This window comes from Tachysurus vachellii, chromosome 6, assembly GCF_030014155.1.
Source record: "Tachysurus vachellii isolate PV-2020 chromosome 6, HZAU_Pvac_v1, whole genome shotgun sequence".
NCBI lineage: Eukaryota > Metazoa > Chordata > Actinopteri > Siluriformes > Bagridae > Tachysurus > Tachysurus vachellii.
Genome location: NC_083465.1, coordinates 21,514,669 through 21,529,983, shown reverse-complemented (window position 1 = coordinate 21,529,983; position 15,315 = coordinate 21,514,669). Strand labels below are relative to the sequence as shown.

Genomic DNA, 15,315 nt, shown 5'->3' with positions numbered 1-15,315 from the left:
AGAGTTCTGGTCTATCAGACTAAATGCTGCATCAAAAGCAGCATATTATTAAACCTTTTGAAACGGCAAATTAGGCTTTTATGTTTTAACATCCAAAATGCTTGATTTGGACATATGATAGACATCTGTGCCGTAGTTTAAAACCTCTCATAATATATGCATATTTCAAAACAAACCACCTCATAGAACAAAAAACATCCCAATATACCTTAAGTGTATTTTAGAAGCACTATATCTATAGAGCATTGACCCAGTTGCTGTTCCTGAAACTGAGGATTCATGTTTCCAACTGCTACATTTTCCACAACCTCATTTCAAATTAAAATCCATGTACAATTATATTAAATATTAATATTGTGCAATGGTGACCGTTTCTGTCTCAAAACTTTATCAAATAGCAGATGTGGCCTGTTTGTTCAGTCCCCTCAGTTGTATAGATGTCAGTGTCTAAAGTCTATTTATTGCAAAAAAAAAAAAAAGTAGGTTTTGTATGAAGATAATAGTGACAATATCAACAAAAGCTGCATGTCGTCTTTCAAAGCAATATGTTGTCTATCCACATATAAAATTTGAGCTTTGTCTGTCTCATTGTTGTGGAGCACTCAGTAACTGAACAGACACGCCACCTCAGGAATTGTTTACAGCCTACCAGAACTCTCAAATACTTTTACCAGAAAAAAATCATGCTCCAACATGGAAACAATAAATTCCAACTGACTGATAGAAATACTGGAAATACTGGATATCATAGTTCATTAAGTAAAAAGAAACATATTTAACCCACTTGGGTACATCTCTGTCCTTTCATTTAAACGAGTAGTCATTCGCATGACAAACAAACAGGACTCTATTTTGTACAAGTTGATATGTCTGTACAGTATAAAAGAAGTCTTTGCTCACCTCTTCTGTTGATTTCTGTATCTCAGCTCATGGAAAGAGACCTGTTGAAAAAGAAATATTATTTTTCAAAAAACGTTGTGTTGATAATGGTATAATACAAATATGTCAGACAATGAATAAAGAGTCAAAACAAATTTCCAATGACATGCAAGATGGATGTAAGGGCTAAAAACAGGATGACAAAGCCTGTGCCACTATCAAAAAAGTAAACCAATTTGTAGGTCGGGACAAAAGCTGTCACAGAGAGTCTGATTTGAAGCAACCATCTCCTTTTTATTCATCGTGTTCTGGTTAAAAGCGTAGTTTAACTGCTCAGGTATTAACATCAGTTTTAGTTCTTTTAATGGATGCAATGTTAACTTTTGTCTTATGTGTTAGCGAGTCATTTTTTGAAGGCACTAGTTAACTGTAATTAGCGGCTTTATTTGGGGTTAGACAGGGTAGGTTTACTTTTTTAAGTGTAAGTAATAACTTAATTTATGACTGGCATTCGCAACATTAGAGTTATTATTATTAGGGTTACCTGCTTAATGTTTAGTCATCCTTTCAGTCTCTTAATACGCGTCGGCATTCAGCTCTAACAGTCACAGAAGGAAGTTCAGGACTCTAAAAGGTAGTGACTTTCAATAGCTGATATTTAAAAGCATTGGTATTACAACACAAATGCAGCTTTCTGATGTTCAATGGAATAAGAATAAAGGTTAAAGAGACATAGCAGTTTAAATGTATCCCATTCACTCGAATGAGTGATGAAACATTGTGAATATCTGCCATATTCACATACTGCGGTTATACTGACTAACACCAATGACTGAAGGCATTTAGACAATCTTACTGTTCTTACCTCCTCAATCTCCCAATCATTCACAGTCACGCTAGTGCAAACAAGTCAGAGTTTTGGTTTAATAAGTTCAAGCTTAAAGGATATGTTTAAAAAAAGTCAGTTTATTGATCTAAACAGTTGGTTTCCATTAACATCTTAAACATTTAAATGACGAGTCAATATTCAATGAACAATTTAGAACTAGAGTTAAAATTATTTAACAAAGTTGTAATTGTATTAATGCTTATCTATTGTTACACAAAATGTCTTCACAACTTGTCTAAAGTTACTTTTTTGCTGCTGTTCTTTAAGTATAAAATAAACAAAGAACATATTAGCAATTTCCTGAACTAAAACAGGCATTTATTACTTAAAAACATGTATGTGCTTATCTAATTTTACCAAAAAAGAAGAAAATGATGCTCTATTAACAAATTATGGCAAGAAAAAAAGTAACAATTATGGCCACCTATTTAGAGAAGATTACACAAGGTGATTTATGTCCTTTTTATTACATATTTATGTACAAATACAGGCTAAACACACAGCAGATCACTTGTAGGTAGCTACATACATAGCTGATTGCTTTCAATCCCAGTACCGATATCAAAATCAAAATATACAAACTCAGTATTTACCGTCATCAAATCAAGACGTATTAAGAAAGATGTTATGTACAATATGGGGGGAGGGGAAGGGGGAAGGGTCTAACACTCAACGGTTGCCTTGGTGAAATGGTAGCCAAGAACAAGGAAGCCTCATTTTAGGTTAGCCACGTAACTCCATGCTTTAGGTTCAGGGGAGCAAACAATAGACAACTAAAGGGAAGCAGCATTCAAATGGAAGTCTATTTTTTGTTGTTTAATGTAAGATCTGTTTGTGTTTCTTAGATGTATGAATAAATTATCAAAACCATATGCTGTATGCAGTCTCTCGCTTCTTGGTTAGGGTTAGATTTTGAGCTAATACATTTTTTTATTTTATAATTAATTTTTTTTTTGTTTTTTAGATTATTACATAAAGATGCCTGGTAGGGGAGATCACTGATGTGAAGCACCTTTAGAATCTACCATAGGGGTGATCTCTGTAGCCCCCTCGTGAAAGTCTTGCAGTTGGAGCTTTGAGGCTCGGCCGTGGCTGAGTCCACTCCTCTTCAGCTACGGGTGAAGGGACAAGACAACATAAGAATCTGAAATCTGTCTTATGATAATAACAGATTATTCATTCAACCTATCCATCCATCTATCCATCCATCCATCCATCCATCCATCCAGTCATATAAACTGACATCATGTCATCCTTCTCTATCTGGTACAATTGTACAACCCAGGTCTAATTCCTGCATCAGCTGTTTCCCTGCTTCAACACACTGATGCTTTAAGTGAATCTTTGCTGATTTCCCACAGTCACAATACAGCAATATGAGTGTAAGGATGTTATTCAAGATGTGCAATGATGCAGATCATTAGAGTAACCAGATAAACAGCAAACACCGATAGGTGTCTCAATGAGCTCTGTCTAGATTTGCTGCTGTTCAATTTCGACTGGTTTGAGTGGTATACAATGTCACACTGCCCTATTTATCAGTTAGCAGTAGCTCGGAAGAGGAAGCAGGAATTGTTGGCTGTTCCAGCTGTCATACAAATACAGCTCATGCTGGGAATCAATGTGCTATGAACATGCTCAGTGGGCCATCCCCAAAACAATCAGACCACCTTCAGGATGGGGAATCCTGACACTCGATACAGCTAACGTGATGTCTTCACTACAGTGCCGTGGCGAGATTGAATAGAAAATAAGCATTATGTGCACATGTTCAGAAAATAGAAATGTTTATATTATATACAGTGAGTAATGGTACGCCACAGCTTTACAGTGCGTGAAATGTTTTCGTTTCTGTCCTCAAGGCTACTTTCATGTGTAAAGCTGTGACTGCTTCACATTGTTCTCATTTAAATCACATTACAAGTGCAGCACTGAGATTTTGGTTTCATGTCACTGAATGATTATGAGGCATTGTTTCAGCATCAGCCATGCCAAAGCACTCCAGTGCACAATTTGGCACGCTGCATAATGAATAATTGGAACGGACAAGACACAATGTGAAAATGGCTCCGGTGGAGAGCGATGGAACCCCTGCCAAGAGCAGCACGATCCCTGATTTGGGACATAATCCGGTGAGGGCAGGCGCTCAAAAGGCAAAGCAGCGTATAAAAGGCCATGGCTCGTCTCTCAGCGGGCTGCATTGAGGTCTCCAGCCTGGCTCTGGCTCTGCTCCTCTACACTGTGTGCATCTTAAAGCCTCCCCTGCAGCAAGCTGCCAAGGTAAGATGGCTACCGCCGAGCACAGCACTCGGGGTATTTGGAAAAACACTAGGTGTTTTTCTTTATCTCATTGCAACGAGTGGAATACCATTACAGTTAGAAATGAGAAGGGGGTGCTGCATGTCCTCACCAAGGGCGGCATATGAGTGTAAGCCAGAGTGTATAAGCTTAAGTTTAAGCCTGCAATGTCAACAGAACACTGCGGTGCACCACTCTGGAGACACGATCAGAAAGTGTCTAGTTCTCTGGCAGGCTCAAATAAACTTCCTTCTGCTGAGATGATAACACACTGGGCAGTATGTTCCACTGAGCTGGGTTTTAAACTTGTAAGCTGTAGGGATGCTCTGCAAATGGCCTGTGGGTGTCATGACAATGACCATCTGGGTGTTTATTCATTCAGGGTTTATATCAACGTTCCAAAATAAACAAGATGAGACGGACTACTGTGCTTCCGTCATAAAGGCTTTGTCCTTTTCTGGGCCTCTTATTGGGAGACTAGTAAGCTTATGATTCCTTAAAGCCATGAAAAAGCAGCAATAATTTCTTTCTGAGTTTACAAATAGAGAACATTGTAGGTCTTCTGCACCTTCAGGAGAAACAGGATGACCTTTTCCAGTAAATGTCACCGTATAAAGAGCTGAATTTGAGTGTGCACGAGTGGTGGTGGTGTTGCGAAACCTTTAAACTCTAAAACATCGCTCTTTACAAGGAAACTATACAAGCAAGTAAGTACAGAGCTATTTTTCATAACCATTTGGCTTTGAGTCTAACAATAGAGAGCGACCTTTACCGTAATTGTTGTAGGTATCGTCATTGGTTCCATGGCCGTATTCGTAATATTCTGAACCGCTGCAATAAAAATGAAGCAATGTTTCAAAAAAATGGAAAATCAATGTTTAAGACTGACATATAGCTATCTATTTTCCAACCATAAAAGTACCAGGAGTCATAGTCAGAGTTGTGGTACAGTGAGCAGTGAGACCTCAGACATAACTCGATGAATTAAACGCTATTCCAAAAGCTGTGTGGGAAACAGGCATGTGGGAGGGAGTTTCAGTGAGGCATGTCTGTCATTTACAATTTTGACCTTGAAGTCAAATGATCTTGTCTGATGTCTGCAGTATTAAGTCCAGTGGCTATATCTGACAGTTTGATATAACCATGTGAAACTACAGAAAGCATTGCAAATAAAAGACGTAATAAAAAGCCTACATGCCACACATTCAATTTCAGTTTCATAACCCCAATTCGGTATTATTGTAATATCTCTATACTGTAAGTGCTGTTTACAAACTGTTGAACAATAGCGACATACTAATGTGATCAATACAACTAAGACTATTCATGCAGCAATATATTGGCAGCAAACTGTTTTTAAATGTTTATTTCAATGCTTTCTGCAATATACAGCAATGCACCAGATTTAATGTTCCTTTTTGAGAAGGCTTTATGTTGTTGCTGATTTTCTTCACTAGATGAAGGGAAATTGTAATGCTACAGCATACAAAGACATTCTATACAATTTTGGCATTTTATGGCAACAGTTTGGGGCCCACATATAGATGTGATGGCCAGGTGTCCACATGCTTGGGTCCTATAGTCCTATAGTGCATATTATCATGATAGTCTTTTCCGTCTTAGAATTTCATCGACTTCTTTAGTCCATATTTTCTATCCCCTGATTTTGTATTAGGTTTATTAGGTTTTTATTACTTATGTTCAAATGTGTTGGTCTAGATGCTATTGAAAATAAGTGAACCTTAGAGATGCAAACAGCATGTAGTTAACAGAATGTGGTGCCCAATAACCTGAAGTACTGTAACTGAGAAACCAACTCTGAAAACTTTAAGCCTTAAACTTTCCCTAAGTAAGTGTTGGATTATTGAATACTGAATATTGAATTCGGCCTCGCTTTTGCAGAATACAAAAGTACAACAATGTAAATCATAACTGACCAAACATCCTAGATAATAGAAGAGAATATATTTACCTTTTGGACTGATTGCTGTAACCATCATCATAGGCCTCATAACCCTGTTCGTCATATTCCCCATCATATCCATCATCATAACCCTGAAAGCACAGAAACACTTCAGGTGATTGTCAGTAGGAGAAGATCTACACTCATCAGAACTCAGAAAACAGCACACTAATTGTTTAGCAGTGAAAAATCAATTTTTAATTACACCGAGAAAGGATTTTTCTTATATACACTCCCGCTGTGAGGAAAGCAACATGGCTGAATCATGTCCAACAGAAAATATTGATCGTTCGCAGGGATAATTGTTTCACTTGCCATGTTTGAGGGAAGGACGTCAGGATTTCACCTGGAGCTCAAAATTCAAACAGTATCGCTGACAGCCATCACAATTAATCGCTAATCATTTAATAAGATGCCAATCTCACATATTTACATGAAGACGTGACACAGAATTATTTAATGTGTATTACTAATAAAAAGCAAGCACAATTTTCTTTTCCAATTAGCTATTTATCCACCAACCACTAATCTACATAAACATAATAGAATGAATAGAAGACACAAATTTATTTTTATTTATCGCACTCTTTGCTGTTCTCTCAAGCTTTCTTCCCCATTTCCTCTCAAAGAACTTTTTCTTTGCCCTCATCCCCTCTGGATTGCACATTTAACGTTTGTATTCTGAACTGATATATTTCTGTAAAGCTGCTTTGGGCCAATGTCAATATAATGATCTTATTTGACACTGAGGGGGAATTTATGATGACCTTGCAAGACAAAATACAAACACAAAATGATATAGGTTTCTTTGAGTAAAGCACTTAAAAATCTATCCATTGCTAAGCAGATACAGTGAATCGTGAAAGTGTGCATTCTTCTAGGTGTGAAAAAAAGGAATTTGTACACAACATAGAAAGGAAAAACAAGGGAACAGAATTGCAATTATTTTTGAAAATAATTTGTGGTAAATCCTGCAACAAGACAACACATAGCAATGTGTGTTTGATTCACAAACTAGAGACTTTAACATGACCTTTCTCAGGGCTGGGACAACTGGGAAAATGTAGTTATTATTATAACATTTACGGTATTTGGCAGACTCTTATCCATACTTGCTCAAGGCCACAGCAGTGCTGGGATTTGAACCCACAACCTTCATCATCATCATCATCATCATCATCATCATCATCGTCATCATCATCTAAACATCATCTAAACATTAAGTTTTTTGTGTGTGTGCAACACAAAACTGCCTGTTAGTTCCCATTTAATGGGATTGGTTGTGAATCCCATACCCACCATCTGCCACTGATGGGCCCCTGAGAACGGCCCTTAACTCTTAATTGGTCTGTTATATAAATGTAATAAAAATCCAAGTTCCTATGGATAAGGGCATCTGCCAAAATGCTATAAATGTAAACCAAATCTAAACAATTCTGCTGAATGCACATGCAGGGAATTCTGCATTCCTGTGACATAAGCGATTAGTTGTTTGCTTTTGTGAACATAGGGTAAGGCTCATATGTTACATGAGATAAGGAAGAAATATCTGTAAAACATAATAAACTAAACATTCTGCTGCTAAAAATGAACTTTTTTGTCTTTTTGTCCAAAGGGTGTGCAAACATTTGTATTTTAGATGTATGTACTGTATAATACAGTTTGCTTGTGTACTGTATGCTGCTTCAAGTGTACACAGATCTAGATAAAGGTGTCTGCTAGAAGAATAAATAATCTTACCCTTGTGTGCCTAATCAAGCCTTTCCAAATGCCCTTCACAGATTATTAGCGGTGTTGTCTCAAGGAAAATTCAGGGAGTAATCCATTTCAGCAAGGAAAAGGAATAAAAAATGATAGAAGCAACATTTTTTAAATCAGCAGCACTGTCTCAAGTGTTTTGTGCTTTTACAAAGTGTAAATGAAACGAATCCTGCTTAAATCACAGCTATGGGATTATACAAAATATCTCCTAATCACATCATCTTCTCCAATCGTTTCTTACTTATATATAATATACTGTATACTGACTCTTTCATGCTATTTATCCTTTAAACTCTTCATTTTTAAAAATTACAGTATTTATTCAGGTAATTTATTATAATTCTCTGAATTATTCAGTAATCACAGTACAATTAATAGGAACAGTGTATGAGTGTTATGAGAGTGAGGAATATAAGTGAATTTAAAGATTGCATAAAAAAGAGGGACCTTCTGAAGGCATGTGCCTGAACGTGTGTCTTTTTTTTATTACATGAGCTAAGGAAGTTACGGCTGTGAAACTGAGTAAACTACCTACAGTATCTTGCTGCTATAAATGAAATATCTTCTTGTCCTGTGGGTGTGTAAACTTTTGCACTCAGCTGTATCTTGGATATATTGTGTCTATATGCTGTGGGCTGCTTGTGCATGTAGCAATCAGTGTTCTCCAGTAATGCTGTAGACTGTCAGTTGGGTTTTTGGAAGCAGCAGCAGGAAGCACATCTACTTGAGTTTAGGTAAAGTACAGTACATACTTGTAGTTCTAAGTATATACTGTATGATGGGGATGATGGATTAGTACTTAGCACGTTTGCCTTGCATTGGGGTTAGGGGGATGATTCTCCTTCCACAATGTGAGTGCATGCTCTCCTTGTGCTTCAGTGGTTTCCATCAGGAACCCTGTTTTGAACCATGCATTGTAGCTGACTGACTACTCTAAATTGTCTGAGGGATGATTGTGTGTGCGCGATCGTGCCCTGTCATGAGTTACCACCCTGTCCAGGGTGTCCCAGCCTTGTGCCCTGAGGCCCTGTGATAGACTCCAGATTCCATGTGGATAAATGCTACAGAAGATGGATGGATGGATGGATGGATGGATGGATGTATGGATAGAGAGATGGATAATACTGTATGTGTTTGATGTGCTACTTCATTTTTTATTTAGCACGGGCTGTCATACTGATTGTTTTAAGTGTGAGATGCAGTATTCCAAGCATATACAGTATACAATGCTATGGACTTGCAATATTTGTCAAATGTGCTGCTGTGATGTACGATTCTGTGTACGTTGACTGATTATTGCCAACTTACTGGCCACATTTATAATGTAAATTGAATAAACCTGTCATTTATAGTGCTATGAACTATAGTACAATGAACTTGTAATGGTTTGTTTTAATAGACGACACAACAGAAGGCTTTTTACCAGAAGGCGACTGTAAATTTTTAAACTGCTGCTCATTACTTGGACACTGAAAGTTCTGCTCACGTGGACTCCTGGCTGTGGCGTTGTCAGGGGTTTAACGATATCTGACTGTAGACTGAATGTTTTTTGTTGTGTCACAGAAAATCTTTAATATTTCCATAAAAATAGGCGAAGTTTTGACAGAACATACTCCCTAGCATACTGTGTGACTTATTAGAGATTGAAAGCACGCTTATACCTTTGTAAATTCTGTAGATTAGACTCTAACTATAATTCTTTAAAAAAAAAAAGTCCTAAAGTTACACAGAAATGGATGTATTTTCTTCTGAATAGACTCTACATTTTCTCATCTGCACTCACATTTAGGCCTGTCCTCTACCCCAACATTTGTAATTACATAAGTACTAATGTGAAGTTAGTGAGTGTAATGAATAATAAAGGCAGGCTGAGGAGAAAGACATGTGGCTCCCAGTCGAGCTGCTGAGAAGGTCTTAAAGTTTAATCCTTTGCTATCGCTTCTGCGTTTATTTTTGGTGCTCTTGGTCTTGTCACATTTTCCTTTTCCTTTTTACATTTTTTTAGATTAAAGATGGATTAGGAATCCAAGTATTGAGTGGTTCACGTTTTTATCTGTAGTTATTACTCTAGACTAATGCTAATGCTGACATTAAATCTTGCCTGCATAAACTGGATTCTAAAGTAGGTTTTTTAAATATATTTTTGGATTAATCCAGTAGAAAACCATAGAGAGAAAAATAGAGAAATTCAGGTCTTGTCTTCTGCCTTAACAGCATTGAAATTCTGCTTCTGCCTCAGCAGTGGTTTTATGAGTGTGAACATGGATTAGGCCAAATTAAAGCTAAGGATTATGTTGAGGATTAAGTTGTTTAAGGGATCTGAAGCTGAAACCTTGCTCTATTAGTCTTCTCTCTTAATGAACGGGTCAGAGACCTGCCCTTTCTTCTTAATGGACCATTTTGTTAACACAGCTTCTTTCTCCGAAAATCTTAACATCTAAGCAGTGAAACAGAACTGGGTCTAAATCACATTCATGAAAATGTCACTCACGTTAATAGGATTTGCCCTTAAAAATAGTCCCTGGCAAAACAGGGAACTCTAGCCTTTTGACGTTGTCATTGGTCAGAATTTTACAGACAAAACATGGTAATCTACATCTATATTTCAAGCACAATAAATCCAGTATGAAAGGGTATTTCTAGCTAAATCCATACTGTAAACCTCTGAGACAGCATTGTTTCAACCCTCTAAAGGAGCTGAGTATATAATGCCCTTTCATTATCCTGGGCAAAACAAACATGATAGAAAATCCATGTGTAAACACTTCTGTCAGAAAATCTCATGACTGGGACAAAGCTCAAACCTCTCAAGACAATAATACTGAATACTGAATCCTCCAAGATATTTAGCTGCTTTTTGGGGTCACGCTAAAGCCTTAAAATAATATCAGTCAAGAAAGTTTCATCAATGATTGCAAACACAGATAAATTATTCTGAGTTGAAGGACATCCTCTGAGACATTTCTTCAAAATACAAACAAAAACCTTTCCTATCTTTATCCTAATGTAACCGTTGTGCATAATGTGTAGTATGCCATGATATAAATCACCAACTAAACAAACAAGTTGTTTCCAAATAACCCCGTGCCTTTCACTTGTTTGACCTTAACACCGACTTACAAGGCGCCCTGCATTGCAAAAATGGTCTGCAGTTAATGACGCCTGATCCTTCCATTTCAACGTTCATTTGAAAAACCAATTAACTCGGTTCCTATTGAGCTAGCGAACAAGAAATAAATCAAGTGTTGTTAACACATGGGTGGAGAGCCATGCCGGTGTAATTAGGGCAGCAGACAGACGAAGGCCTTCAATACTCTGCTCCATTATCAACTGACAACCAGCACCTCCTATGACAGTGACAGATTTTTATATGGAGTTCCTGCTCAATGTTTCGTTAAGGATGGGGGAAAAAATAGGACACTCTTTTGTTATTTTTACTGGTTTGATATTAGATCAAGGATCTTTATAGGCTACATTTGCCTTTATTATATATTCACTTCTTTTTTATATATATATATTTTAGTTTTTTCCTGCCCTACTAGGGGCAAAATGTTAATAAAATAAAGTCTGAAAAAATAAAATATGTTTGTATTTTCAAAGTAAATGATATCAAACCAAATTCTGATCTCTGAGATGCCCAAGTGCTAAAAATGAAAGGCATTATCTTCAACCAAATATTCTGTGTAAGGTTATCCCAATAGAGGGAAAAACATCTCACACTGACAAGTAACAGTGTCCTGACTTAATTTATATCAGACTTGCGGTGATAAAAGTAATTAATTTGTTTATACTGGTTGAAAATTCTGTCAGATATGGCTGGGACTATTCACTGCCTGAACACCAGGGGGACATTCTGGCAGGCTTTGTTTATCTGTGCCATGTGCCTTTGTTTTTGGTTTTTGTATCTCCGCCCTGGGGGGGGCACGGTGGCTTAGTGGTTAGCACGTTCGCCTCACACCTCCAGGGTTGGGGGTTCGATTCCCACCTCCGCCTTGTGTGTGTGGAGTTTGCATGTTCTCCCCGTGCCTCGGGGGTTTCCTCCGGGTACTCCGGTTTCCTCCCCCGGCCCAAAGACATGCATGGTAGGTTGATTGGCATCTCTGGAAAAATTGTCCGTAGTGTGTGATTGCGTGAGTGAATGAGAGTGTGTGTGTGCCCTGCGATGGGTTGGCACTCCGTCCAGGGTGTATCCTGCCTTGATGCCCGATGACGCCTGAGATAGGCACAGGCTTCCCGTGACCCGAGGTAGTTCGGATAAGCGGTAGAAAGTGAGTGAGTGAGTATCTCCACCCCACCCTTTCCTTATCTGTTCCTTATCCATTTCGACTTAGTGATTGTCACCCCTATTTATACCTGTTGTCTTGTGTCCTTGTGTTTGTGTTCCTGTGTTCCTGGTTCTGCGTTCCCCTGTTTTGTGTTTCTGGTTTTCTAGTGTTTATAGCCCTTTGTTATTTTTTTCCCTAAATAAACACCCTTTTACGTTATCCCTGCACTTGGGTCTGTATTTTATCCATACGACACCCCTGGTTTCTTGCCAATTGCCCTATGAGGTGATTTCCATTTTGTTTGTATAATGTGAAGCTGGTGTACTAGAAAAAAGAGTTAAATATAGCAAAGATCTATTTCTCTTCTACTATGTACATACCAATAATAAAACTAGATCTCATGTGCTGGCAAAAAATAAAATAGCCTTTTTTAGTAATTGTTTCCCAAATAAATAGCTGATAATTACTGTTTTGAGTGCAGTGAAGTGTTCCTCTATTAATTAAATGGCTAATCATGAATCTGTGGAGCAAAGGCGAGCAAAAGGGTCAGGATAAATTGTATGTTATTTAAACCTTCATGAAAAAACACGCTAGAAGCTTCTCTTCATCACACATCCATGGTGTTTGTATCTAAGAGCACAATGTCTGGCTGAAACTGCTAATTAATCTTTTTTTTTTAACTCAAAAGCATAGGAAAATGTATATTAATTACTATATCCATTTTGAGATTAACCTCAAAGGTTTGAGATTTGAAAACACATCAAGTAAATAGTTTGTATATACAGTATGTTACAGCATGTGTGATGTGGTTACGGTATTTTACTACTGACCAGAAGGTTGTGAGTCCCAGGTCCACCAAGCTGCCACTGTTAGGCCCCTGAGCAAGGATCTTATCCCTCAGTATCTCAGTTGTATAAAAAAAAAGAGCTAAAATGTGAGTCGCTCTGGATAAGAGCATCTTCCAAAATGCTGTGAATGTCTGTGTGCTCAGTGATATCCATGATTCCCGCTTCATTCCTAGTATTGCTGCAACTAGCTCTGGATTCACTGTGACCCTGACCGGTATGAAGCGCTTACTGAATGAAGGACTGGTATCAGTAGAATTGACCGTATTAAGTTTGCACGAGGTGGCAAGCCGAGAAAATTATATCAGAAGAAGATTTAAGCATGTTAGAAGGTTAGGCTGTAATGTAATGTAATAATATGAAAGTATTTACAGTAACAGAAGCTGGACATTCTATTCTATTAACATGTTTGCATTAACATTCTTACAACTAACCCTATTGCAGAAATAGTGAGATATTTATATTATGTTTATATTATGTACATTATGCCAAAAAGTTGTAAAGCAACCAATCACAGCTGTAAAAAACAGACCGGGGTGCAACCACATATCGTTCATTTAAGAAAGTGATGCTAATTAGTGAGTCTATACTGTGAATATACTATAATTAGGAAAATCCAGTGTTTTGCTGATCTTCATATGCGCTCATTGTAACAGCTGTAAACACAACGATTTCATTCTTCCATAAGGGGAACTGAACATCACAAGGACTTTGTGTCAAGGAAGACTGTTAAAAAAAACACAATACACACAATATCCAACGGACATCCTGTAGAATCCAACCAATCCACTGATGACTGGTAAAATCCTGAGGTCCAATTTCGTGTGCCATATGCATCAGACATTCGGCCAACAGTTCATGGGCATGACATCTAGAGCTAAGTCTAAGAAAACAGTAACATTCAGAAAATATTAATGAGATGTGAAATTGTCAGTTGGCTAATTCTCTGTGGAAGCATGTGAACATGTACCCACTGCTGTCTATAAACACTAGCAACAATCCTACAGGTGTAAGAGATGTAAAGTGACACAGAGGAAATAGAACAATCTGTGCCTCAGGCAAACAATAATATTATATAATTGAATCAAGATGGTGTTAGTGACCAGCAGCCAAGATTTAATTTGTTTTTTTTCCCTCATAATTGAAAAAGATTGGCCACTTTAATTAAAAAGTTAAATGATGTTAGCTCATTGGAAATCCTCAAGGATGCCTCTCGCTTCATGTGTCGAAGAATAAACAAATGAATATTCATGAACCTAAAAAGTACGAGCTCTGAGACTGGTAAAACAAACACACAGCTTTACAGAAGATTTCAGTTGCAGAAGTGTGCTTATAGGGAGATTTATAAGAATAAAAATACTAAAATGGAGTGATGGCTTATCGTGATATTAGATTGGAGACACAGGTATTGGTAGATAGGTATTGATACCTTGACAAAGAATCTATTAGTGTTGAGCAGTACATTATATCACAAGGTGATTACATATTATGAATTACTTTCAAATGGAAATCAATTTAGCAGGAAATTCCTTTCTGCATGAATCTATAGTCTGTGCTAGATAGAAATCAACCCCAACCTCAATACATCACACCCCTCTGTGTGTTTACCTTACGACCGTTGGTGGTGCTGTTGTGTTGTATTCATAGCCATCCCCAAAAATTATGAAATCCACTGACACCAGCCACACAAGCTAATAATGAGCAATAGATACTGCAGGTGTATATTATAAACCAAACTTCTGTAGTAGGCAGCATTATGGAAGTTTTTTTTATTATTTCTCCTCCTTTGATTCACTGATGTGTGTTATAAGAGTCTATAGGGAAATTTGTAAAGCAATCTGCAACACTTAATTACAGAATCCTGTTACACAACAACATTGCTGAGCAATTAATTTGAAAAACCAAAACATCATTTATAAGTGCAATGTGCAGTAACAAAAGGAAATCCTGTTTATTGGTGCTTCTCAGTCTAAGAGCTCAGTCTGCCATTGAGTTTAATGATTGTGAAATATGGTCACAGACAATTACCAGAGCTAACTTTTTGTTGTACTGCACCTGCTTCAACATTAACGGCTTGAAGTAAGAAACGATGCCTTCGGCTTTTTGATATTCAGTACCCTGTCCCAGAGAGTATGAAATTATTAAACAATCATCTTGAGGTGTATGTCGTACATCTGTTTTATTAAAGGAGGGAGTTCTGCATGGAGAATTCCATTTCCATAATTAGTTTACCTCAGAAATGTGAACTCAGCGCTGTGGGTGAGCTTAAAAAAAAAACCAACTGGTGTGGGAAGAACCTGCCTTTGTAATAGTGCAAGAAAATCTATTTTCTAATATTTCCTTCCAAACCTGTAATCAAGTCTTCTCTCCATTTGAATCTGTCTGTGTTTGAGAGCCTCTTTCAGACTGGTTAAG

At 37.5% G+C, this 15,315-nt stretch overlaps 1 protein-coding gene across 1 annotated transcript in view; it reads right to left on the bottom strand.

The window, feature by feature from the left end:
* Nucleotides 1-1,899: 1,899 nt before the first annotated feature.
* The window catches only part of khdrbs2 (KH domain containing, RNA binding, signal transduction associated 2), a 91,241-nt gene continuing 77,825 nt past the window's right edge, over nucleotides 1,900-15,315 (bottom strand). Inside the window, exons 7-9 of the mRNA XM_060871441.1 lie at nucleotides 6,039-6,121; nucleotides 4,839-4,897; nucleotides 1,900-2,880 (exon numbers count right to left, since the gene is read on the bottom strand). Of these exons, the coding sequence (XP_060727424.1) occupies nucleotides 2,783-2,880; nucleotides 4,839-4,897; nucleotides 6,039-6,121 (240 nt within the window). The 3' untranslated portion in view covers nucleotides 1,900-2,782. The remainder of the gene's footprint in view (nucleotides 2,881-4,838; nucleotides 4,898-6,038; nucleotides 6,122-15,315) is intronic.